Genomic DNA, 26,988 nt, shown 5'->3' with positions numbered 1-26,988 from the left:
TTAATTCATGCAAACTCATGAGTGGAACCCAGCACCTGGAACACATTAAAGCAATGCTTAGACATTGCTGATTCTCCCACTGTGCACACAGGAGCTGCCAGACACAGGGCAGTGGCAGAGTCTACAAGGGCCAAGTGAGACTTCTTGACAGCTATAGTGCTCACATTGAAACATACAAAAGATGATGGAATTAGAGACAATAGCAGAGCAAAGCTGTGGGTCCCCAGCTAGGAATAGGCCAGTTCTAGGTGAGGAGTTTGGGTGTGCTGGTTAGAGGTGATGAACCACTACATCTGAATGGGATCATCAAGGCCTGATGGGAGGTAAATACAGTAGTCCTCCTTATTGGCAGTTTTGCCCTATGGTTTTGGTTTTCTGTGGTCAGCCTTGGTCTAAAAATATTAGATAGAAGAAACAATTTTCCCCACCCGCCCCCTAAATAGAAAGAATTTAAAGTAAGCAATTCAAAGGCTCAGTTGCTTGCCATTTTGAGCAGCATGATGAAATCGTGCCCCATCCTGCTCTGGAAGGAGAAGACAAGGGGGGGTCAAGGGTGACTTATCCCTCTGCCTGCTGTTTGGTTATTTGGTTATTTTACATGAGTAGAATTTGGTTATTTGGTTATTTGGTGGCCACCTCATTTACCAGAGTGACTATCAGGTCCGGCAGTGTTGGGTTCTGTGCTAACTCCACACTTGATGGCAACCCTGGAGGGCACATAGAAGGAAACAGCTATGTAGGGGTGGGGTTGGCCCCTCTCCAACAGGATCTCATGCCTTCCCTGACTGATCAGTGAGCTGTCCATGTGTGCCTTGGAAACAGTGTGGCATCTTCCTTTCGTGCTCAGAGCGCCATTGCCCCGGACCTTTGGGAGGGGAGGGGTTTTGTCCCTGAGCCATCCCTCCTGTCCCCAACCAGCCTCGTGTCCACAGGAGCAGGCTTTCCTTCCTTTTGGCTCTTCTTCTTGGCCAGCCTGGGCCCACAGGCACCAGGATATAAAGGACAGTGTGAGAGGGTCCCCTCTCCTGTCACTGGCTCCGTCAGGCAGCAGATACGCTGTGAAAGCACTGTGGAGACCCAGCCTTTGAAGATCTGATAACAGGGGAGGGGCATTGTTCTCTCTGTGACCATTCTTTCACAGTGCTTTTTCAAGATGGAGGGCTGCTCTCCAAACTCGAGATCAGCTTGCGTTGGCATATGCCCACATCAACATTTTTCTTCTGGACCGTTTACCCTGCTAGTGGGCATGAGGAGCAGAACAGTAGAATGAAACCGAGGTTTATCATGGCCTTTCTCTGACAAGTTTAACTATGTGCACCGTGTTTACCATCTCTCCAGTGCAGAGTTTTCATGTTTTTTTAAGGACTAATTGTGAGCCCTGCTGAAAAGTTTGTGTAGGAAGGAACGCTTCTTTTTCCCCCTTCCATTTAAACAGCAGCCCTAGTTGGCATGACAACCCTTCTATTAAAAGTAAAGCTAAGAGCCCTGCTTCCTCTGTTTTTCAGAATGAACCCAAGCTGCTAAGGAGGTTTGTTACTCAAGTCTGACTATTAACAATTCCACTTTGACAGAATATTATGGGGTCTTTTGGAAATGGTGTGTGGTCCCCCTACATAGACCTGTCAGCTTTAACGAGAGAAGGGATATTTTTAATCTTTCCCTTGAACTCATGTTCATTTGTTTGTGGTAAATCTAGTTCTGTGGGTAGAACTGTATGGCTAATGCTTGTACCAAAAGGACATTTGTACCTCCCCAATCTAAACACTTCTGGTATCAGGAGACTCTTCGGAAATGCTGCCTACCTCCAACCCTGCTTAGTCTAGGATGCTTCAGAGCTTGACTGTACCCTGCCTTGCCCTAGGTACCCAGTGAGGCAACAGTGTGTGAGGGTGCCAGTGTAGAGACTGTTGAGACATACACAGGGCACACTCCAGGTTCTCATGGGCTGAAAGACCGGTGCTTGGCAGCTAGTGTCCACTCAGCTTTTCTTGGGTTTTGTAGATAAACTCTACTGGAAGAGCAATGAGTGCTTCTTCTCAGACTGTTACCAAGGTTTTAAGGGTCTCTCAGTGAGAATTAGGAAGCTTTAAGATACATGGGCCTTGCTTGGGGCGGAGCCACTAGACAGATCTCAACTCTGGTCTACCTTTCTGAACCAACCTGGTCCAACCATTAGACAGATCTCAACTCTGGTCTACCTTTCTGAACCAACCTGGTTGAGCCACTAGACAGATCTCAACTCTGGTCTACCTTTCTGAACCAACCTGGTCCAACCATTAGACAGATCTCAACTCTGGTCTACCTTTCTAAACCATTAATGCCATTTTTGCACGACAGCCTGCCCAGACAATCTCAGCCCTGCTGCAGTTGCTGCCGTTTCCATCTCCCCACAGTGCACGCTTCCTTAGGGAAGCATGCTTTCCTCTCCTCAGGGAGAGTGCTGGTGCCCCTGGGAACTTCGGGAGCAGAGGAAATCCTTAGTGTGCTCCAGCTTCGAGAGACAATTTTCCAGGTGTACACTGCCTCATGTCTTGTTTGCATTTATTTTCTTCTTTAAAAAAATTAGTTTGCTGTCTTAATCTTTGAAAGGTAAAATTCACAAATATTTAATGACATTCACTGTTGTCAACTGTCATCATTATTGCAAACTTATCCATTACCTCAAATAGAACTGTACAAGGTTAGCAGTAGTTACCCATCCCTTCCTTGCATGTGCGACACACACACACACACACACACACACACACACTCGCACATACCCTGGCACCCTCTAATCTTTCTGCCTGTGAATTTGCCTATTTCAGGTACCTAGTATAAACACGTCGGTAGCACGTGCCCTTTAATGTCTGGCTAAGCTGATGTGTTTAAGATTCAGCCTTGTTACCATAGTACATCTGACAGCATATTATCAGAACTGCATCCCTTTTTTGTCAGGATAATGTTCCACTATACATATCTGTGACATTTTGTTTATCTTATGGATGCATGTGTTAGTTGTCTTCACCTTTTGATGATGAATATGCTATGATGAATATGCCATGAACACTACCGCATTCTAACACTTGGCATAAGGTAGATCATGCAGTCCATACCCTGTATGTCTGGCTTACTCACTTAGCTAATCTTCTTAAGTCAGCCTGTTGTCAGGGTGTATCTGACCATGTGAGAGCAGAACTCCAGCAGTACTGAGTTCCTCTTCCCAGTTCTCTAGTGGTGGAGCTGCCAAGTCACATGGAAATTCTGTGTTGAACTTTTGAGGAACTGCCTTCTGTTTTTCACAGTGGCCTTCCCATTTCACACTCTACCCCGGTTCTCCTGTGCTCACCAATACCCATTACTTTGACTACAGACACCCTGGTAGGTGGTAAGTGGTATTTCGTTGTGCGTTTGACTTGCATTCTCCTAATGCACAGAACATCTTTTTGTATCCTTATTTCTGGGTGTATGTCTTCTTTGGACAGATCTTTAAATCGTCAATTTTAATTGTTATAGTGGTCCTTGATTTAAAATGTATAATAAATTCTTACCAGATAATTTTCCTATTCTACATGTTTGCTATTCACTTTCTCAGTTGTGTCCTTTAATGAACAAGGTTTAGATTCTAACTAAGCCCTGTGCATTTTCTTCTGCTGTTTAAGCTTTGGTGTCTTTCTAAGGATCTGTTGGTTCAGTACCAAATCCAAAGTCATGATCATGTACCCTCTCATCTCCCCCTAGTCGGTTTTTGAGTTTTACTCCTGTACTTAGGGCTGTTGAGCCACTCTGGGTGAATTGTGTATATAATGTCTTAGTTTGTTTTTTCTGTTGCTGTGGTAAAATACCCTGGCCAAAGCAGCGCAAGGGAGAAAGGGTTTATAATTACAGGTTATAAAGTCACAGCACCAGGGCCCTGAGAGAACTGGTCACATGATAGCCAAGTGGAGAGAAGAGAGCAAGGGATTAATGTTTGTGTGCTAGTGCCCGCCCCTTTCTCTAGTCTTGAACATTCCATGGCTCAAAAGTCCAGGGAATGACAGTCAGGTGGGTCTTCCCACCTCAATTAATGTAATGAAGCTAATCCCTCACAGACAGCCTCAGAGGCCCTTCTCAGATGATTCTAGATTGTGACAAGGGAACAATCAGAACTAACCATCGCAGAGGCTCGTGTTTGAGTGTGGAAATCATAAAATTCAACACTTTTCATTGAAGAGATTATTCTTTCCCTTATTGAATGGACTCACCACTCTTGCAGAAGCCATATTGGCCATCTGTGGTATTTATAGTGCTCCAATGGCTTGTATGTTTTTGCCCTTATGCAAATAAGCATCAAGAAGGAAGGGGTCCTCGCTCGGGGTATGGTTTAGTCACCTCGCTTCAGTCCTGGCAGAACGCCTCCCATCTCTGGGTCGCCAGAGTTTGCTGCAGTCCTCGGTGCTTTCTCCTGTCTGTGGCTCTCCTTAAGAGAAAGCTGGTAGATTGGGCCCAGCTCTCTTTATATTTGTTCCTTCATTTAGGCTTGTGATGTCCATTTGCTTTGTATACAGTACCCCACTGGCCTGGATGCCACTGGCCTGGATGCCACTGGCCTGCCACCCTCTGGGCTCCGTACTTCTCTCCATAGTCCTTGCATCCACATCGAGGTGAAGCTGCAGCCACCGTCTAAAGGTTCACACTTGGTGTCCCCAGCCAGATAAGAAGGGGAAAGGCCACAGAGGAGGAGGAGGAGGAGGAGGAGGAGGAGGAGGAGGAGGAACTACAAAGGCCGCATAGCAGAGGCTGTTGGCTTTGCGTAGGAACCATGGCTCCTGTACTCATAAAGTACTCATAAGCTGCCTAGCGAAGTTAAGATGGTTGACCCTCAGCGACGCCCTCAGGACCCTTGAAAATACCCCAGTTTCCATTCTCACTGTAGCCAGAGGCTATCATGTCCCTATCTAAGCCTTTCCCAAGACAGTAACACGTGGTGATCCTCTGCCTGGAGCAGCCTTACTGTTTGAAAGCAAAACAGACAGACAAAAAAGAGCAGGGAGGGGTGGGGCAAGTGTATCCTGTCTTTTCTTTCCAAAATGAGGGGGAGGAAACTTGAGGAGCTTTGCCTTTGTGCGCCTTTCCCCACACATCAGGAGGGAGGCTTTTGTTTGTTACTTCGAGTCCTGTAAGTGTAACTTTTAGCAGCTTTTTCTTAGACCTCCTCCTCAGAAGCAGATTCCTCAAACTCCATTTTAATTTGTACTTTTAGTTTTAGTGATTTAGAAAGAAGAGCATCATAAGACCTGAGTTCTGATTCCTCTCTGCCACTGTGTGACCTACATACAGGTCCTGTCAGCTCTCTGGGTCTTTACCCCACATTTGTAAAGTGAGACTAGGACCGCGTCACCTTGACGACCTCTTACACACCCTGTGCTTAGGTATTCTGTATGTCTGAAACAGGGGTCCCAAAAGGCTAAATAACTTAGGTAAGGTTTCCCTGCTAAGAGAAACAATGTGTCATTCATCTGCCATGGTAATTTTTTAATGTGTTATTACATAATTGTAAAGAGTTACATTAATGACATTTAATAATTGACTCAGTAAATACACACAATGCAAGAAATAGCATCTTCCTAGGTGAAGTGCCCTGAAGGATCTCCGCAGTGAGAACTGTCCCCAAGGAAAAGGAAGAGAGCTTGGGTGGTACTGTTCTCTTAGCAGTGATGGGCATCAGCTTTGGGCTTCAAACCAAGTGTACAAGGTATCTGATTATTTGCTGGGTGGTGGTGGCGCACGCCTTTAATCCCAGCACTTGGGAGGCAGAGGCAGGCGGATCTCGGTGAGTTTGAGGCCAGCCTGGTCTACAAAGGAGATCCAGGAAAGGGGCAAAGCTACACAGAGAAACCCTGTCTCGGAAAAGCCAAAAAAAAAAAAAAAAGAAAAGAAAAGAAAAAAAAAAGGGATCTGATTATTTATTTCTACCCCTCCCCCATGGGCTTTGGACACTGAGTCTCATTCTTGAATTCCCAGAATAGGCCCTGGCTTCTCGCTGCCTGCAGTATTATGCAGCTGTCACTGCGCACACCCAGTTGGTGTAATTGGGCTTTACGTACAAGGAAGGTAATTGCTAAATCCCTTTCTTATGCCAGAAGAGCAGCTCGTTCCCGGAGCCCTTCAAAGATGGCTTCATATGAAAAGCCAAAGTAAGAGAAAGGCAAAGGCAGGAAGTAAGTTTGCAAGTGGCACGCCGACCACCCCACATGATGATGCCCTTTAGCCTCTAAGGGGTCTACTGCCACATATCCATGGCATCCGGCAATTGTCACCTGTCAGCCATCCTACTGCTGCGACGTTTGTCTTTTCTTCTAACTGTAGAGATGATTCAGAGGTGTCCACGTGCTGCTGTTTATATCTGACCCACATCCCTCCCCAAGCCTCACTGCCCTTCCTCTGACATCGGAAGTAAAAGGGGCCAGGGTCTCACTCTCAGTAGCTGCTTTCCACTCAGGTTCCCGTCACTCTCCCGTTCTCAGGGACTTTCCTACTTCAGGTCAGAACCCACAGGATCTGCTGCTCACTCCGCCAGACACCCTTGGGTGTGGTGGTCGAGCCTGGGCCAGCTGTTCTCAGAGCTGGTGTCTTCTCCACAGAGCCGCTCACCACCGCTCCTGCTCTGCCAGGCCTGTGTGCTCTAGCAGCTTCCCGCAGTTAGGTCCCGTCCTGCTGTCGTCGGTACCTGTTTCCTCTGGAGACACTGCTGAAATATGCACGTTTATCGTCCGTGGTCAGCAGACAGCCCCTCACCAACCTCCTCACACACATTACAACTGGCCACCCTCACTCTGCCACATACAGCTGTGTTTGGGGTTCCTTAAAAGGCTCACCAAACAATTGGGGTGAGCACCTACCCCAGCTAGGAGAAAGATTATGGGTATCAAGTGTGTCCTGTCACAACACAAATCTCTTCTTGTAATGGAGCTTTGGGTGACCCAAGTTCTTAGAGGTGTGTATCTGAATGTTTCTGAGAACATAAGGGAGGACCTGGCTAGATACTGGGCCTGGCCTCGGAGTTTTGGAGCATCTGCAGCTGTTTGGACATTTTCAGAACTAGTGTGCTTGGACTGTGTAGCAGAGATGCCAAGAGCCCACAGGAAGGCAGGGCACAGCTGTGACACAGAACACACACACCTCTGATCTGGGGTGAGGTTAGTTTAGCAGTGTTGGTTTGCACATTCTCTCTCTCTTTCTCTCTTTCTCTCTTTCTCTCTTTCTCTCTTTCTCTCTCTCTCTCTTTCTCTCTCTCTCTCTCTCTCTCTCTCTCTCTCTCTTTCTCCTCTCTCTCTGCTTTTTTTTTTAAATTTCATTTTGTATGTATGTGTGTTTTGCCTGCATGTATGTTTGTGCACCATGTGCATATCTGGTAGCCAGGGAGACCAGAAGAGGGGGGTCAGAGCCCTACAGACTGTAGTGAGCTGCCATATGGTTGCTAGGAACCAAACCCAGGTCCTCTGGAAGAACAGCCAGTGCTCTTAACCTCTAAGCCATCTCTCCAGCTACACTCATTGCTTTTTGAGACAGGGTCTCACTGTGTTGTACATGCAGGCCTCCTGCCTCAGCCTCTTGAGTACTAAGGTTACAGACATGTACCACCATACCTGGCTAAAGTTCTTAGGGTGTTTGTTTGGTATGTATGTGTGTCCGGTACTTAGGGTAGAGCCCAGGGCCTTGCATATGCTGGACAAGTACACATCAATGAGTTGCATCCCAACCCTTTTGAAGTACATCCTCAGCCTTTATAACTCTCTATGATTCCTCCATGGCTTACCATGGGATGTGGGTTGCTATAGCTCTGAGAGGGAGGATCACGCTCGAAGAAGACTGAAGTCATTGTGGAGGAAATGCATGGTTTGCCTCAGTCCTTTTTTCAGCTGAGTGCTTGTTAAAGGTCGGTCAGAAATGTACCATTTGGCTGGCTGTCACAGAATCAGTGAAGTTTCTTGGAAATTCTGCAGATTGTAAAGATCTCAGTGTTTAATAGCTTCAGGGATCCATCCCAAAGAAGCTTTGGGAACAGGCACCTCATTAGCAGAAAGAGTACTGCTGGAGCTTGAGATCTTAGGGATCAGGAGGCCCCCTGTTCCGTACACAGCAAGAGTGGCATGCTAAGTGACCAGAGTCTCGGGTCATTGGCTGCTGCCGTGATTATGAGCTTAGACTCTGGAACCAGGCTACTGGATTCACAGCTGGCTTTACCATCAGCTCACTGCAATGCCCTCACTGTGATGCCGTGTATCACTCAAATCTGTGTGCTTCAGCCTCCTGGCCCCTCAAGGAGGATGGTGATTGTACCTTCCTGTGCTCATAGGGTTTTAAGGATGATCAAAGGAGCCAATGCGTAGAATAGTGCCTGCTACAGAGCAAGTGCTAGCAGAAGCTGTGTCACAGAAGTGTGCAGGCCACACCATAGCCCAGGTCATGGCATTGGGCCGTGTTTGCGAGGGCCTCATATGAAACTATTTTGTAAAATGTAGACAGTAGTAACTGCTTACTGTAAATTTGGAGTTGAGATACATAATTACAAGTATTATATAATCTGTGTGTGTGTGTGAGGGGTGAATTTCCTACCCAAAGTTGAAAGACACTTTTTATTTCCCTGTAGGTATATGATTTTGCTTTTCACATTTGTCTCTTGTATGCCCTGAACAGATTTTTATGAAACATTGAGGTAAACTTCAATTTAAAATATTTTTCCTTAGGAGTAAGTAGTCATAGTACAATTTGATGTAAAGTTTCTCTTTCTCTTCTAACCTGTAATGCTAGTTTGCTCTTTCTTTTTCTTCCCCCCACACCCTCAACCCCCAGCTTTTTAAACAGGGTCTCATTCCATAGCTCTGGCTGGCCTGGAATTCCTTCACTCTGTAGGCCAGGGTGGCCTCTAACTCACAGAGATCCACCTGAGCGCTGGGACTAAAGGTGTGCACCACCATGCCTGGCTGTGCTCTTCCATAAATCCAGGCTCTGTGCAGTCATGGATTTCTTGTTTCTGTCTACTCAGTGGCTGGTTTGCTTGATCTTGGAGCACTGTAATTTAATCCTAATTATTACAACTTCAGAAAAAATCTTAGAAAAACCAAGATGCCTCTACCTTTGATTATTTTATTAAAAAAATATGCCAGGCAGTGGTGGTGCTCACCTCACCTTTAATCCCAGCACTAGGGAGGCAGAGGCAGGTGGATCTCTGCGAGTTCCAGGTCAGCCTGCTCTACATAGTAAGTTCTAGGACAGCCAGGCCTATACAGAGAAACCCTGTCTTGAAAAACAAAAAACAACACACACACACACACACACACACACACACACACACAACCAAGAATAATAACAACAAAAATTGAGCTGGCCAAACTGCTCAGTGGTTAAAAACACTTGCCATCTAGCCTGGTGATCTGAGTCTGTTTGCATGAGTGCATGTGTGTGTGCAGGCATTTGCTTATGTGAAAGTATGCTGTATGTTAGGAGGCCAGAGGTGAATACTAGTTGTCTTCAGGGGCTCTCCACGTTATTTTTGAGACAGAGCTTCTCACTAAACCAAGAGGCTACTGATTTAGACTAGCTCTGCCTCACAGGAACATGCTGCCGCTCCTGGCTTTTTTTTTTTTTTTTTTTTTTTTTTTTTGATATGGGTGCTGGCGCTCCAAACTCAGGTCCTTGTGTTTAAACAAGCACTTACTTTACCAACTGAGCCATCTCCCCAGCCTCTAAGATTGTTAGAGTTGTCTTCTCCACTTCCCAACCTCCCTGGTTTGTTTTATTGTGTGTTATGTCTTGTGTTTGTGTGTGGGCCCCTCCATGAGCCCCTTAGTTCCTGCTCCCCGCCCTTCCCTCTGTCCAGTAGCTGTGAGAATGCCATCATTTTCTGTTCCAGAGCACTTCAGAGAAAACCAGCATGAGGTGCTGTAGCTGTCCCGGCACACCCAGGCCAGTCTAAGGTGACCTTGACATGAGCAGTCTGAGGGGTTCCTGGTTGTCCATTGCCTTACTTTACCTCTCTGGGCTCTGTCAGTTCATTTTATCTCAACAGCCACCTCACTCCACCTTGACAGAGAAAGCGGTGGGCTGGGCAGGCAGCCCTCTTGAGCCCCCTTTCCCTTGAGGCAGCTGCCTCACCACAGGATGGCCTGGCAGCTGGGGCACATTGATTCCAGGAGCCTGATGCTCCTGCGTCTTCTGGGGCCTGGTGTGTTCCCTCGGTTTTCTCTCTGTCTGCCTGGCCCTCCTTGTTGAAGATCTGCTGTGGTCATTTGCCTCCACGAGGAAACAAGAACAGGATGAAGTAGCCTCTCCACATCCTCCCGCCTGGGCGCCACTAGCGAGCCTTCCCTTCCCTCTTCACCCGCGCCTTTTGTCCTCCTCTGGCCCCAGGCCTCGCTGGCCCCAGGCCTCGCTGGCCCTAAGGCCTACTGTCCTCCAGTGTGCTCCACAGTATCCTCATGGAGCCAAGGGCTTTGTTAGCTAAAGCAGCGGCTTGTCCTGTTTCCAACCTGTTGCCCCCTTCCTGAGACTGAGTGGTGACATGCTTCCATGCCCTCTCCTCAGGGTCTTCACCTCAGTTTCTTCTCTCACCCTTCTTCCCTCCCCTTCAGGAGAAACGGTGCCCGCCATCCTCCTGGGGGGCCTGCCCTTTCTGGCCCTAACTTGGACGTATTTGTGGACTTTGAAGTCCCTAGAACATTCCATTCCCTCTGTGGTCTCTGCCCCCCCGCCCCAGTGAGGTGGTTATGCCATGCTTCCTGCTGGGACCTTGCTACCCAAGAGGCAGTTTATGAATTGTGTACCACAACAGACTGGCCAGCACTGGAGAAGCCAAGAAGCCTGAGTGTGCCCTTGGCTTCCACAGTGGTGCCGAGCGGGGGTAGGAGAATAAAAGCAGTTCATTAGTCCACCGTTAAGGTGGCAGGAGATCTCAGGGGACAGAAGAAAAGAACAAATAACCTGGAAAAGCAGCTGAATTGTGTCTCCAAGATGACAGGGCTCCAACCCTACCTCCTAGTGATCTGTTTATCCAATTGGATTCACTGGGTGTGCCATGGTCTTTGCCCCTCTTCCTAAAGTACCATTCCTGTCTCCAAACTCGGTTCTTTTCTCACCGTCCTGGCCCAGTTCAGTGGCCGTTCCTGTAGATGCTCCTCTTGAAGCCTTTGGTTCCTTCTGTAGAGCCCCCTTTTCTGCCCATGGACACTTGTCAGTTTGGGCCTTGTGGCTGGGATGCTTGTGTGCCAGCCTCACCTCTTCCCAGAGCACGATCGCCCATGTGTCTAGGCAGCTGGGAACCGTTGTAGCCTCTGGCATCATGCTCTGCATGGTGGGGGAATGCCAGGGAAGGTGGAGAGTTGTAGGCATTCAAGGTTAGTGGAGCTGGCAGACTTAACTGCCATGGGTGCAAACTCACACGGGTCTGCCATAACAGTTCTCAGTGTGGGGATGTTTTCTCTTTCCAACCAGTGCTTAGAAAGAGCCATGAAGTTCGCCTTTGAGGAGTTCCACCTCTGGTACCAGTTTGCTCTGTCTCTGATGGCTGCTGGAAAGGTGAGTCTCTTCATGAGTTCAACTCTGACCAGGTTTATGCCATTGAATTTCATGAAGGATACACCTACCACCTCATGGAAGGCTAAGATATGATTTCAAACTATTCTATGGCCTTTTCATAATGGAGCACCAAATTTAATTATTTAGGGTTCAAGATGGGCATAGGACTAAGATGCCCTTTTTTTTTTTTTTTTTACCTGTTGTGACTCACTCCTGTGAAATGTCCATGGTTAGATTAAGTCTTGAACTCCTTTGGGAATGTAGACATGTCCCAGAAGTGTGTGTGTATGTGTGCACATATGTGGGGGGGGGGGGGGGGGGGGGTAAATGGGGGAGTGTCTTTAGGTTCTCCGGCAGTGTGGCGTGTCAAGCAGCAGATGCTGTTAGTCTTGTCATAACTTGCTGCTGCTGTTTGGTGGAAGCCTGGGGTACAGAGTGATACAAGGCGTGTCCCTTGGTGCCTCAGTTTCCTTTTTAGCAACATACGTGCCTACTTCCTAGGGTCACCAGACGAGTGCAAAAACATGTACAAGTGCATGGGGTAGCAGCCCTGGCATTTGCACACTTGATAGAGATGCAGCCATTGGTCAGTCTGGCATTTGCACACTTGATAGAGATGCAGCCATTGGTCAGTCTGGCATTTGCACACTTGATAGAGATGCAGCCATTGGTCAGTCTGGCATTTGCACACTTGATAGAGATGCAGCCATTGGTCAGTCTGGCCCTCGGTGAATTGTGAAGTGTCACATAGGAGATTAATTGTGCTAACTGAGCTCAGCAATAGGGTTTGGTCTGCTTGTAATTGGAGTCTGTTTTCTGCATCAGTGCACACTTCTGCAGTCCCCTTTTCCCATTGCTGCAGTGGCTGCCTAAGCAAGGAGGGAGTTAGGCATGTCCTGAGGCCGCACTGAAACTTGCTCATGAAAACAGTTCACACCTCTGTCCCTCTGAGCCCCAGGCTCTGGTTATTACAGGCCCCTGGCCCCTGCTTGGTTGGGAAACCCCTCGGAGAAGGCTGGGAAGTTTCGTTCTGTCCACATTGTGAGTTTTACAGAACTGCTCTGTCCTTGTGCAGTCTGCCCGCGCTGTGAAGGTGCTGAAGGAATGCATCCGGCTAAAGCCAGATGATGCCACCATCCCACTCCTGGCAGCCAAGCTCTGTGTGGGTTCCCTTCACTGGGTAAGTGGGTGCTTCTCCCCTTCTCCACAGGTTCTAGCCCAGGGTCAACTTCCTCCATGCCTCCATGCCAACCTCACTCACCCCATGGGAGTCAGTGATTCCCAGAGTACTTAGGGTTTTCTTTTGGACCGAAATGTGCTTGAAGTAGCGACGATAAGCTGGACTGGATTCACACTCAGAGGGATGCCGCTTGCTGTGTGTTGTGGCATGTAGGACTGAGAAGGTTCCAAAGGTTTCTGGCCTCCTTTGCTTCAGCACATGTGTAACATGACTTCCTCCATGTGTCTTCTTCACGAGCGCTTTCACAGACAGTCCTGTTCAAACGGTGAAGGTGGCAGTGGTCTAATCTCAGGGTTCTAGCACCTCGACAAATACAGCAGCAGGAAGCAGAAAACTGATGAACTTGCTCAGCTGGTAGTCGAGATAAGCGTCTCCTACAGTGGAGCGTTCACGTCATTTCACCTTCGTGTCCAGTTAGTGAAGGTGAGAATAATCTGCCAAGCCCAGGACTCCGCGCTGAGTCAGGTGATTTCCTTATAGTCCTCACTCGCTTCCTTTTCCATGTGTTCTCACCCAACAGAAGAGAAGTGAGCTTGTAAGGAAATGACCCGTCGTTGTTCGATTTCCCTTGAACAAACAGCAGAAAAAAGAGCAAGCAGGCATAGAGCCACAGGCATGGTGTGCCGTGATGCGCTCCTGGCATTTGACAGCAGAAAAAAGAGCAAGCAGGCATAGAGCCACAGGCATGGTGTGCCGTGATGCGCTCCTGGCATTTGACACTTTGGGGCTGTGAGCAGAGGAACAATCTGAGGGCCTGGAAGGGAGCAACAGAGTGTGCCCTGGCTTGGCACACAGTGACTGCTGTTCTCCTCCCAACTGGGGTTCTGTTTATTACTGTGATAAACACCCAAAACGAATCATTTGTAGAGGTGGGAGTAACAATCTTTCCTGTATGTCTTTTCATACCCTTTAGTATTAAAATTTTCACAGGCCTCAGCAATCAAGAGTATAATGAACTCCCTTGTGTTACATCCAGCTTCAGTACTATCGTTTGCCACACTTTAAAAGAAACAAATCTCATTCTTTTTCTAGTGAATTGTGCAAGAGGTCTCATTGAGTGTGCAGTTCACAAGTGCATGGTCTCACAGGAATCTGCCGGTGCGAGGCCAGTGTGCTGTGTTCTGTAAAATAGGTCAAGTTTTGAAATTTTAACAGCTTGTGGCAAAAAGAATCCAAGTCTGAATGCATTCTTTATGTCATGAATAAAGGGGAAAGCCCAAACACAAGACATTGCAAGAGCTTTATTCTTTTTAAATATATTTCATTTGACCTCTGACCCCTGGGTCCATCCACATTCTAGAACCAACCAGTTTAAAGTGAAGACAGAGAAGGTAGAAACCCACCAATAGGAAGCAACCCTGGAAGAGAAGGCACATCGCAGAAGATAAATAGGAGTCCTGTGGACGACAGAAAAGGCTTAATAAAGAGAACCGCCAGGGTGAAGCTGGAGGGTTTGGGATTGTTTCTCCAGCAGCTCATTGGAAACCCACTTTTAGCAACAGGTGCTCATGGGAACTGATGTTAGAAGTTTGACAGGTTGATACTGTTCTTTTAATTTATTTTTCAGTTGGAAGAGGCTGAGAAGTTTGCCAAAACTGTCGTTGATGTGGGAGAGAAAACATCAGAATTCAAGGCCAAAGGCTACCTGGCTCTGGGGCTCACGTATAGTCTGCAAGCCACTGATGGTAAGAGGAGCCGCCTGCGGCAGTGTCTCCTAGTCTCCTCTGTCTTAGGAGGGTGCAGACGCTGGGCTGTCCCAGTGTCCTGGCCTGTGAGCCCATGCTCCTCTCTTCTTTGTCTAGAACCCTGAGCTGGGCTCAGAGGCACATGGGGCTAGTGGTGCCCAGGTTTGTACCCTAGAGTAAGAAGAGCAAGTCCGCAAGATGAGACGGCCAACACAACTCCACACCCATCCTGGCCCCAGCCCTTCATCTGGCCCATTCCTAAGGGAAAAGGTGGCTATTAGATCTTAGGTTCAGTAGTATAGAAGAGCTTATGGCCAAAAACCTGCAGGGAGCAACCCTTTACTGGTCAAGGACTGTCCACTTCTTTGTTCACACATTTTAACTCACAGATCTGTACACATGCAGTGTAGCTAACCAGTACCCATGGCTCTTGAGGGTAGAGATTCATAGACTTTGAATATACTAAAACAGTTTTGGTTGATGGGCTTTTTACCTTAAAATAAATCTTTTATACACTTAAAACTGTTACAGAAAGTATAAGTCGATGTTATTTTCTGATCTTTTTTAATGTTTTATAAAATATAGCATGAATACACACACACACACCCTCAGACAAATATATAGCTTAATGACTTATATAAGGCAGATGCCCTATAGCACCACCAGAGCAGGAGGTAGAATCTTGCCAGCCTCCTGGGGACTCTCCCCACTGCCCCGGGTCATAGTAAGACAGACTACCACTGTACTACTACAAATTAACCCAAAGTTTTCTTTCTCTATCCTAAAATGCTGCATTTTTGACATGTCATTTGCTTTTCAATACTGAGTTTCTGGCTACTTTTCCATGTACATTTGATATATTGACTATACTTAGCATATGTCTTCAAATATTGACTTTCAGGGGAAAGTCTGAATGCTTTAGTCTTACCACATAAATTCTTGATTCAGACTCGACCCTAAACAGCCTTGAGAATCAGTGCACCCTATTGAATGCACCCTCTTACAGCATTCCAGTTCACTTGGGTCGGCTAGAGATTCTCTGTAGAGCAGTCAAGGTTCTCGGTAGCCGCAGGCCCAGCTCTGTCCAGCCCTGTGGACAGCCTCCCACTGCTGATCTCTTGGCAGGCCAGTGCTGCCCTTGTGCAGCTGTTAGGTAAGGGTCCTCCTGCAGTGCAGCTCCAGACAGACTGCTCTGGACTCATCCTTACTCACTAAAAAGTCCCCTCTTTGTTCCTAGGCAGGCGATAAGGGAGCCATTTCCCTTGTTCTACACAGGGAAGTGTTTGCTCACAGCCAGGATGCCTCACACATGTGAACTGATGTTCCTATACCCATGTTGGGTGTGGCAGCTCCATCTTTTATGTTGATGTCAAGGTATTATATCCTGGCCATTAGCTAGCCTGAATTAAACTAGCCTAACTTAATCAAGCCAGAGTCTGTGGCCCAGGGTCATAGCTGCTCAGTACCCAAAGGATCTCTGAAGGCCATTGATCACTGGTGTTTGATCCCTGACTGCACCATCCTGGCAGAGATAGTTATATGTGTCTGCCTTAGAGGAACCATGGTATTCTTTCTGGAGTTCAAATGGTCTTTGGAAAAATGCTTCCCCGCTCCCTTGCTTGCATGCTCCAGGTTTTCTTTTGAACAGAAATGTGCTTGGAAAGTAGCAATGATAAGCTAGACTGGATTCCTGTTCAAAGATATACAGTTTGCTGTGTATGTGACAGGTGAGACTAAGGTCCCAAAGCTCACACTGTCTCTTTGACATTGTTCCACAGTAATGTCCACTGAGCGTGGAAAGAGCCTTGGGGATGGGACAGGCTTCCTGTCCTAGCAGCGCCTGGTGCAGTAGGCACTCAGAACTTGGTACATGTAACGTGGCTTTTGTAGTGGGTTTAGTATTGCCACTCCCCACCCCAATCTCTCCTGCCACCTACTAACAGAACCCTTTTCTCAGCTTCCTTGCGAGGGATGCAGGAGGTCCTGCAGAGGAAGGCGCTTCTTGCATTTCAGAGGTGAGTGGGAGTTCGTCTTTTCACTTGCTGTAGGCAATGACAGCCGAGTATGATGAGTATGAAAAAGGCAGGGTATTTTTAAAGATCATGTAAGCAGTGTTGGCCCCGGGAGTCTGTTGTCTTGAGTAGCAAACATGAAACCTCGGAACTAGAAGTGGGGTATCACTCGTTGCCCTGTTCGCCTACACTTTTAATTCTTTGGGGTAATTTTTTAGTCATTCCTGATAAAGTGATTTTAGCATGAGAAAGATAGAGACTTTGTCTAGGGAGCTGGTTCCTTTATTAAAGGCACTTGGCACTGTCTTGAAAAGGGGTCCTTCTTTTCTGTTTCTTCTGTGTGTCAAGCTGCAGGGGTGAGGAGCAGGGGTGAAAGGAGTCACCAGGGATGGAGATGGAGCCAGTGATGAGGCAGGATCTAGGTAGTTTTACCTGTCAATAATTCTACTCATTGCTGGTATAAGAAGTCATCACAATTAAGTTGGTCTCTGAAAATAGAGCCCTGTGAGGTAAAATCTAGACTTGGAATTGATCCTGTCATGTGCATGATCATGTAACATCTGAGTTACACTGATTTCTTAAAACTGTGTTGGATACTTGGTTGCATCTTTGAAACCCTCATGAGCCTCCCTGTGCTAGCCGCCTGGGTCAGATGCTTTCCTCAGAGCTGCTTAGTGCTTGCCTGCTATGTCCATGTGCCTTTTTCCTCAAGTCCTTATCACATGGTTTTGCTCCTCAAAAGTGCCTGTGCCTCTTTTCTCTGTTTCTGCGCAGGCTTGTCTGTAATTCCTCCGTTATGCAGGTCCTATTCTCGATTAATGACAAAAAGTTGACATCTGCAGAGCCCCGTCTCTGGGCTCAGCTTCTGTTGTTAGTGTTTCTCAGCCCAGAGCACGAAAGCATTTCCATTTCAAATGATTCCAGGTTTTGCTTTCTCCAGTTCTAGTTTGTCCAACCCACACACGGATGCCTGAGAAAGTGGCCATCACATCTGTTTTACTGCCCTTAAATCAGCACGTCTTAGTGGGTCTCTAAAAACAGCCACAGTGGTGGTCCGCCTGGGGCTGCCTGTGTAGCAGAGGGTTATGTAACCGCTGTTCTGTCGGCCTGAATTCTTCTCTGTTCCTTTTCTGCTTAGGTTTGAATTGAAAGAGATTTAATGTGTTTGTTCATAAGGGACTAAGGAGCAATAAACCCTTCTAACCCAACTGACAACATTGCAGAAGACTAACCTAAATTAGTGTTTATCTGAAATACAGAATGTTTTTAAATGCATAGAATGATTTTGATTCAAGTAGACATTGACTATTTTAGTGAATTAGGGACCTAATAAAAGCTTTAAGGAAAAGATTTTAAGTAAATAAGAAAGATTGTATTACTTCTTAAATGTAAAGAGAGCATTTAAAACCACTTGGGTGAGAAGTGTTTCTCTGCCATGTATTTTATATAGTTTTCCCCAGAGTTCTGTTTATACTATTCTTTTGCTTCTGGTTTTGCTGTTCATTTGTTTTGTTTGAAAAGAAAGTGGTACATTTAAAAGAGGGATAGGGTTGCAGATACAGCCTGTGGGAATGAAGTCTTAATCAGAACTAGAGCCAGAATTTGGAATGATTTGTTTTCCGGGGCACTCCAAAGGGGCAATGTCTGAATATATCAAAGTGGTGTGGCTTCATCCAGATATTGGGATATCAGCTCTTCTTACCCATAACCTAGTCACCAACCAGTTCATTCACGCTGAACAGAACTATGGTGAGAAAATACTGTTGTGTGCAGTGTTAGAAGCTGTTGCTGCGGTGAACTTTGACATCCATGGAGAAAAGCACTAGCAAAGATGTGACAGCATGTGTCATGAGTGTACTAGTAAACACTGCTCCCAGGAGAAATAGTGGCATTATGTCATCCATGCTTGCCACTCGGGGTGGCACGGCATATCTAGCTTCACTTTGTTGTCTCTTTCTCTCCCCCTAGCTTGGGTTTAAGTGTGGTGGGTTTATGTGTAGAAGATGATAGCTTGGGGCTGAGCTGTTCCCAGAATGTGGGACTTCAGTGCTAAAGCCACCAGGACAAGCTTAAGGTGTGCACCTAGCGAGAGTGCTCTGATTTAACTGTGCATAGTCCTCTTAATTCACGACTTCTGCGCCCATTATAATCAGAGCTGAAGGGGACTTTGAGAAATCAGCCAAACAGGACAGCAGGATGATGGTATAAAGACCAAGCCTTGGTGTCACATATTCCCCCCATTCCATTTCTGCTTTTGCCTCCTTCTCTGGGTATTCTTAGGTAAGATGCTTATAATAGATTCTTCATAAATGTAGTCATCATTGTTGTGAGGTCTGTGCTTTGTAAGCCAGGATCAAAACTGGTCAGCATTGTCTATACTCTTGGCTCAGCTCTAGACACTGTTGGAGCTGGAGTTGAGGAATGCTCTGGATGTGCTGGTGTCTAGCCAGGTAGACTTGAGTCATCCATGTCCCAACAGCAGCCCATATGCCTTTGTCTGGGCACTGCATCCATTACACTGTGATGATCATTTTGGGTCTCTCCTTCTGGTGGGGTATGGAGAGCTCCCTAAGGAGAGGCACTTGTATTATTTATCCCCAGACTCCTAGAGCCTGGGGTACTTACTCTAAGTACTACATAATATGAATGGATGGATAAACAGATGAATGGGTGGGAGTGGATGGGACAGGTGAATGGGTAGGTAGGTTAGTAAATGGATGAAAAGATAAGCCAATAAGTGGGTAGGCTGGTGGATGAGTAGGTGAATAGAGAGTAGGTGGGTGGATTAGTAGATCATGGGAGGATGGATGGATGGATGGATGGATGGATGGAAGAGTGGGTGGGTAGAAGGGGAGAGTAGGTAGGTGGAGAGTTAGCTCGGTTGGTGGATAGATGGGAGAATGTGGATGGGTGGGTAGACAGGTAGGTGGGCAGATGGGAGGATGGATGAATAGATGGGTAGTCTCTTTATCATGGAAGAAGAATTGAATTCATTAAGGTGTAGGTGCTTTACCAATAGAGGCACTGTGAACATCACTGTGATGGCATGTTCAGTTGTCTGAGTTTCTTTCAGCAACCTGGCCAGGCGCTCCCTACCTGAGATCTGTGTAGAATTTTCAGACTTGTAGCGCTGGGCACTTGGTTTTCATCGAGCAGAGTAGCAGTAAGCATATCAAAGGCCCGTGTCCTAGGAAACATAGCTGCTTGAGCTGTCCCACACAACTGATGCAAGGTGTGTGGTGTCTAAAGGGGTGAACCCCACTTACTTTTTCTTGTTTTGTTTGCCATTTCCCAGCCGCCCCCTTTCCTTTGCTAAAGAAGTCAGTTTAATTCACTAGCAAATTTCCAAGTAAGGCACTTCAAACTATGCATGTTTTAAGGCGTACTTCAGTAGAAATTGGCAGTTGGATTTTCATTATTAGCCTCAGAGGAAATTCTTTAGAAGTCACCATCAGGCACCCTGGGAATGGCGAAATTGCTAGCACTTGTAGTTTGTTTTTTTATAGGCCTGTGGTTAGTTGTTCACAATCCTTTGATGAGACCAGAGTGGAGCCTTTGCCCACAACAATCACCATCCACCCTCAGAATTCACCAGATCAGCTGCCAGCTTTTCTCACTTAGTTGACACTGGATAGGAGCAACCATGATTTAATTTACTTTGTGGAAAAAATACACATTGGGCTGAGAAAAATTATAGTTCTGACAAATTATTTTTGATGGCTGTAGAAACCTGGCCTTATTATTTTTGAAAGAAGATGAGATAAAATAAATTACTCTACATAATAAAATGTTTCTTCATAATCGATTTTATACTCATTTTCACTGGATAATTGGGAAAGACAGAAACCGTGACATTTTCACCTCACTTAAGAACACCAAAGAAAAGTCCTTTCCTTGGCATATGCATGGGGAACCAGTGCTTGTCAATCATGGGAGCTGAAATGCAATAGAGACAGGGCTGATGAATCCTCAGCCGCCATCTCTTAAAGCCACGCTGAAAAGCCCAAAGGTTGTGGCTTGTAGCCAGGCTGCTAGTAAGGGTTCCCCAGGAGTGAATTTGCCTTGCTCTTAATGTTAGCAAATGGAGCCATGGATAAATGCTCGCTGCTCAAACATGAGGACCTAATTTGATTCCCAGCACCCACTGGCCAGTCAGTCTAGTCATAGCTTTGAGCCCCAGGTTCAGGGAGAGACCAGGCCTCAAAAAAAAAAAAAAAAAGGGAAAAAGAACCAAAAGTATGAAGAGCAATAGAACAGATACTTCTGTCCTCCAGATGTGCACTCACAGGCAAGTTGACCTGCACACAGTGTGCACACACACACCTCCAGATGTGCATTCACAAGCAAGCTTACCTGCACACAGTATGCACACACACCTCCAGATGTGCACTCACAAGCAAGTTTACCTGGTTTACCTGCACACAGTGTGCACACACCTCCAGATGTGCACTCACAGGCAAACTTACCTGCACACACATGGGTACACATACAACACGCACACAAATAATGATAACAATTTTTAAGTAAATTAAAAGACTAAGAAAAGGACAAACCCCAGTTCTGCACACAACACAGCACTTGCCCATACAATGCCCAAGTTCATGGATTTGGCATGTTTTCTGGGTTGCACATATTACATGTCTTTTCCTTTTTCATGGAAGTCTGACAATTAACTAAAAGGCCTATGTCTCTAGAAAACCTGACGAGTTGGCCACAGATGACTCCCTAATGATTTGGCTTTCTGTTTCATCTTGAATTTGCTTTCTGCTGGTGAAAGTCTCTCCTTTGATCACGGAGATGGTTGTTTGCTATCCAGGACCCAGTTTGTAATTAGTCTGCTCTATGCTCCCTTTATGGAAGTTAAGTTTTTCTCTTCCTACCAGATTATTGAAAGCAGAAGTAGGTCCTGTACACATTTTGAATTGCTTCTGACAACTTCCACATAAAAGCTGAAAAAAGTTACACTTGCAGCCTGTTAGACAGCCAAAACAGCCTCTGCATCCAGCAGCGACGGCCAGTGAATGGAGCCAAACCTAGTGTCTGACCACCCTGTCCCACAACAGAGTTATAGGAACACAAGTAGTGACCTGCATGGAACTTAGTTGAATCCTCACAGAATGAATGGATGGATGTCTTTCTGGTTCACAAAAACCCAAACCTCATTTTATAAGCAAAGCTGGTCTTTGATTTTCTTATGTTTTCTTCTGAAATCCAGAAATTCGGATGTAGCAGCATTAGGCCACACCAAACTTAAACAAAGGAGCCATCATCTGGCCTGAGTTTATATTGGAAAGGGGTGAATACTTGTTCAGGGCCCACAGCCTGTTAGTTGGCTTTACCATGACGCAGCATGACACTGAGTTTCTGTTCAGCTAAGGGGAAACATCTGTTGAGGAGGCTGGACCTCGGGGCCTGGGGAGTCCCTGTCTCTAGGCCCCTTCACAGAGTCTGGGAACCTCTACGGCCATTTTAGGTGCTGGACAAGAACCAAAAACATATTCCCATGATCTGTCTGCACATGGTGGTCAGAATGTATAACATTCATTAGTGGTATGGGAGAAGGGTTAAGGAAATGGTGCCTAATTCAGCTGAAAATGAGGCTTTAACAAAAAACAAAATGCAGACATGAAGACAACTTCATTGTAATAGCAATGAATCTCTTTCAGGGCCCATAGCCTGTCACCTACAGATCACCAAGCAGCTTTCTACCTGGCTCTGCAGCTCGCCATCTCCAGACAGGTCAGTGTCTGTAATGTTCTCTAAGCTCCAGTTCCTTCAGTTGGAGGCGTCATAAGACCTTCCTCCCTTTGTCTGAGGCTGGCTTGGAGCTGGGCACTGCTCTCAGAAGAAGCCAACTCCTCTCAGAAAAGACCCTGGGGTACAAGGTAGTTTGAGCATGTGCTGTGAAGAAGACAGAAGGCCTAGGCTGATCCAGCCTGGGGTCAGATGACAACATGAGTACAGTACAGGGCATGTACCCTGACTCCAGGGGTCACCAAAGAGCCTTTGTTGCTAACAGGAATGGGAGAGTGGAACCCAGTGCTGCATTTCATAGTGGAGATTTAGTCACTGGCTGGAACCTGATTGTCACAGGGTATCCATGCTTAACTGAAAATGCCAGAAGGTATCAACAAGAGACACCAGACTCTTTAAAATGCATAAATGATATGAACACTTCACTGTTCCATGTACTTGCTGGAAGGCCAAGCCTTGCTGGTCTTCACCTTCCCCAAGGCAGCTTGAGCTGCCTTTCACATTCTAGTACCCTCATTCCCTCTCAGCTGTTCTAAGAACTGCAGCCATATGCTTGCCAGCCCACCAGGTGCAAGGCACTGGTGGTGACCCCAGCACTCCTGAGTGCAGACTGGAAGGGTGAATCAGAGGTTGGTTGTCAAGATATGTCATGCCCTATAGGCTGGGCTGAGGTATGCATTAACCTTCCCAGTTGCCTTAGAATAGTGTTAAGAAGTAGCTTCCATTGACAGCCTGGGAACAAATCAAGCCAGGATGCCTGCCCTAGAAAGATGTATCACCTGGTGGAGTATAGCTCACAGCTAGATTGGTCAGGAGCTGCCACTGCAGTGAGGTAGGCTAACACTGGCCATCTCTTCTCCCTTCACCTCCTCATGAAGCCACCTTCCTTATGTAATATCAGTCCTTTTCACTTGAGGTTGCAGGAAGAGAGGGCCCATGCCTGCCATTGTCCTTGCCTTGGTACTTGAACACTGCTGGTATGTGTTTGACACCCAGTAAGACTTTTAAATTAAGGAGCCAGCTCTGAATTCCTCAATCCACTCCCCTCTAAAGATACCATTTTAAGCCCCATCTCTGTCCTTAAATACTTGCCCATCCCTGCAAACTAGCACCGTGATGGTGGCTACCTTTGCCTCCCTATTTCAGGCTGAGCAACAGTCACGCAGGAGGTTGTCCCAGAGAGTGGAGACTTTTGGGTACAACTCATCCACAAGGATTGTAGGCATGTAGTGTTGAATCATCAGAGCTTTATGTGAGTGTGTCCTGCTAACTGGGACAGAGGTCACGACCCTTGTGGAGAGGGATCAGAATAGCTAGCCACCCCCTTTCCATCACTCAGCAGGATGATGTACTCAAGATGTCTCACCTCTCTGCACTTTCTCCCTGCCAATGAGGCATGTAGTCAGCTCTGACGGCCACGACTCTAGGATTCAAAGAAAAGCTTCCGTAGCCAGCACTTAAGGTGCAGGGCCAGGGAGGTACAGTTCAGAGTGGAAAAGCAGGAGGTTCAGGAAAAGGAAGTCAGGGATTCTCCTAAGGGTTGAGATTCCTGAGGATTTGGGAAGAGGCAGGAGAGCTGAAGGATAGAGTTGGAGGCCACACAGGAAGGAGTCCCCTGTGCGAGTATGTTAGAATGTCCTGTCCCCAGCTCTGTTTTGAAATCCAACTTCAGATTCTCCTTTCTGCTAAACCTGTGAGCTCTAACGTGTTCGGATAACTACTGCACATGTAACCCTGGACTCCATACCCCTTAATCTTCTTTATTAAAGAGTGTGTGGTTCTTTCAAAGCTGTGAGATGACTCAGTGGATAAGGTTCTGCTCCCTGGCACATCTGTAGCCACAGGTCTGTGGGGCAGACAAGGTGGATCCTGAGAGCTCTGGGTTCAGTGAGAGACTCTGCCTCAAAAAAGTGAAGGTGGAAAGTGATGAAGAAAACACCCCATGCCAACCCTTAGCCTGTACATACACATCTACAGGCAAGAACACATGTATATACCACATATACAGAACATGTTGAGCAGCTGTTGCATTATGGTTAAAGCTGTGTCTGGACCTGCTTGGATTTGGATACATTTGCTTTGCAAGTGGCCCTGTAATTTGTTTCTTGCATCCAATTATTTTGGGATGTAGTTTGGAAAGGTGTGGAGTTTTGTTTGTTTGCATATTTCCTTCATGTCCAGTGGAGATCCAGACATCTGATCCTTAGAAAGCTATGTTAAAGATTTCATGGCCTATGAAGTGTTTTAATTTCAATAATACTATGAAGAGGGAGAATGGTTCAGTTAATCAGCTTAATCCTATTAAGAACCCTTGGTAGCCTGCCTGTGCCTCCATTTACAGTGAAATCATCTTAGACATAATCAAAAGTACATCAGTTCTGTGGGGACCAAAAATTAGGAAGTGTTTATTTAGAGAGATGGAAAAGGCATGTGGGCAGTTAAGTAGAGAAGTGGGGTTTCTTGGTCCCCTCGTCAGTCCTATTACTGCTGAAAAGGATGTGCTCCCTTGTTTGGCCAATGTCCTGGGGCTGCCGTGAAGTTGCCCCATAAAATGTGGATGCAGTACGATGTGAAACAGCTCACAGTGAACCTTATGTAACCGTGGCCTCTTTCTGGATGACAGTTTAAACATTCCTTTTGGCCTTGTTTTAAACCAGATTCCAGAAGCTCTAGGGTATGTCCGTCAAGCTCTTCAACTCCAAGGTGATGATGCCAACTCCCTGCACCTCCTTGCTCTCCTGTTGTCGGCCCAGAAGCATTACCACGACGCCCTCAACATCATCGACATGGCCCTAAGTGAATACCCAGAAAATTTTATGTGAGTGATCCCACCATTGATCTTCCCTTACTCTAGAATTAGTGAATGAACTTCACTCCCCTTTCTAGTCTGCCAGATGTGAGCCCATCAGGAGAATCACTGTTGACCCCCCCTCCCACCCTACCCCCATACTTTAACAAGCTGTTTCCTAGCTACCCTAAAGCAGCTCAGGTCACCCTCATCCATTCTTCCCTACTGTGTTCCCTGGAGCACACATGATTGTACCAGTATGGTGGGTGAATATCTTAATAGTCTTCAAGAAAAATATTGTAAATACTAATACCAATGGACTTGGCTGTGACAAAAGTTCTGTTCAACTCCAGTGACTAGAATATGGGAAGTGTTGCTTTAGAGACTGTTTGCCCTGTCGCCCTTGAGAGCGCTCACCAGCTCTGGGTGATTATCCTCTAACTTGGATCAGTGTACCCTACCTCTCTGAGCCTAGGTTAATCTCTAGGAAATACATTTCCTTGAATAAGTTAATCAAGAAGTATCCATCCTGTAAGAATCATCATTGTAAGCAGCCACAGACTTGAACCTGCCTGTCCATCATCACATCTGTCCTCTGAGTCACATTTTTTATTGAGCCCATGGATGTGGGATCCATTGACTCCATGCCCTGGTTAGGCTTTGTGGAGAACATTGTCTTCTGGGCTACTGGGTTACTGTTTTATCCTCAGTGGAGCTTAGTTACCAGTACACAGTGGCCAGAAATAGTAAACACTCCTGCAGGCTGGCAGGTTCTAACTGTCTACACGGCTGCAGATCCAGTAACAGGGTGGGGACAGCTTGGGGGTAAGGGAGAAGGGAGGAGTGTGGAAGGTGGCCCTGCTTTCTCTCTGCTTTCAGAAGTGCAGCAGTCTGAATGAGTCAGCTCTGGCTTGATCTCCTGGCCTCATGCCCTCCTGGTGTTTGTAATTAGTGCGTTTTCATCTCTCCTTGGAAAACTGGTTCACACATTTCCATTGTAGACATTTCTTTGTCTGTGAGGAAGGGGCTCTTCTCTGCTCCCTTCTAGAGCTGCCATCTCCTTACACTCTAGGAAGCCTCTGGCTGGGGTTCTCTTAGGTAGCCTGAGCTTTTTGCAGAGCAGACTAAAGATCTTTGCTGCAGTTTTGCTTCTTGACCATCCCAGACTTGCTCTTGTGGCACCTGTGTATTTTTGGATTTTATCCCAAGGTGTTTATCCCTGTAGAATCTCAAAGTGTTTAAATTACTTTAAACAGTGTTTGGTCCCTTATCCATCTTGATAAAGTAGTAAAGTACAGCATGATACAATTGAACTTGATCTCTCCTGTCAGTATTTATAAAGCACCCTTCTCTGATTCTTACCTCCAACACACACATGTCCAAGTGTGAACACACACCCACTCCCCTCATTAGGTATTACATTCCAGTGTGTGGCTCCCATTTCAGTAGCTCACACTAGCACTCTAGAGGAGCTTCCTAGACTACTAGCCACACTGCACAGTGAGCAATAACCAGTGACGGCTAAGGTGGTAATCCTCCCCGTGCCGGCAGTTGACGGCCATGGCCTTTTCAAGCAGTAGGAATAAGGAGCAGCAGTGGAGATATTTGAGGAATGCAAGCCTGTTGTTTTAATGGTAAGCTGGAAAAAGCAGAGCATATGGCAGCAGGTCTGAGAACAGCCCATGGCTTGTTTGCTTTTCAGATATTTGTAGTTTTTACTCTGTGATGGGAACTTCTCCCCAAGAATACTTACTAAAAGTTGAGACCCATTGTGGGTTCCATAGTTCCCTACTGGCCTGGGTAAAACCTGTTAGCACCAACCTAAACAAGAGTGACTGTCTTGTTCCAACTGCAAGGAATTGTGTTTGTTCTTGATAAGTTGGTCCCCAGCAGAATTTTAGACTCTGAAGCCTAGGGTTACCTCTAGTTGCATTTATCCCTAAGTCACAGATAGTAACAACCTCAGAGTCGAGATTC

The 26,988-nt window shown here is 46.5% G+C and overlaps 1 protein-coding gene across 5 annotated transcripts in view; it reads left to right on the top strand.

Annotated features, from left to right (window-relative positions):
• The window catches only part of Ttc7b (tetratricopeptide repeat domain 7B), a 214,079-nt gene that overhangs the window by 113,147 nt on the left and 73,944 nt on the right, over positions 1–26,988 (top strand). For all 5 annotated transcript variants that reach the window (XM_036205761.1, XM_036205759.1, XM_036205760.1 and 2 more), the window contains 6 exons: positions 11,449–11,532; positions 12,608–12,712; positions 14,340–14,457; positions 16,415–16,472; positions 22,136–22,208; positions 24,881–25,041. In XM_036205761.1, coding sequence (XP_036061654.1) covers positions 11,449–11,532; positions 12,608–12,712; positions 14,340–14,457; positions 16,415–16,472; positions 22,136–22,208; positions 24,881–25,041 — 599 coding nt within the window. The remainder of the gene's footprint in view (positions 1–11,448; positions 11,533–12,607; positions 12,713–14,339; positions 14,458–16,414; positions 16,473–22,135; positions 22,209–24,880; positions 25,042–26,988) is intronic.

This window comes from Onychomys torridus, chromosome 14 (genome assembly GCF_903995425.1).
Source record: "Onychomys torridus chromosome 14, mOncTor1.1, whole genome shotgun sequence".
In the NCBI taxonomy this organism is placed as follows: Eukaryota; Metazoa; Chordata; class Mammalia; order Rodentia; family Cricetidae; genus Onychomys; species Onychomys torridus.
This window is presented reverse-complemented; position numbering and strand designations above follow the sequence as displayed.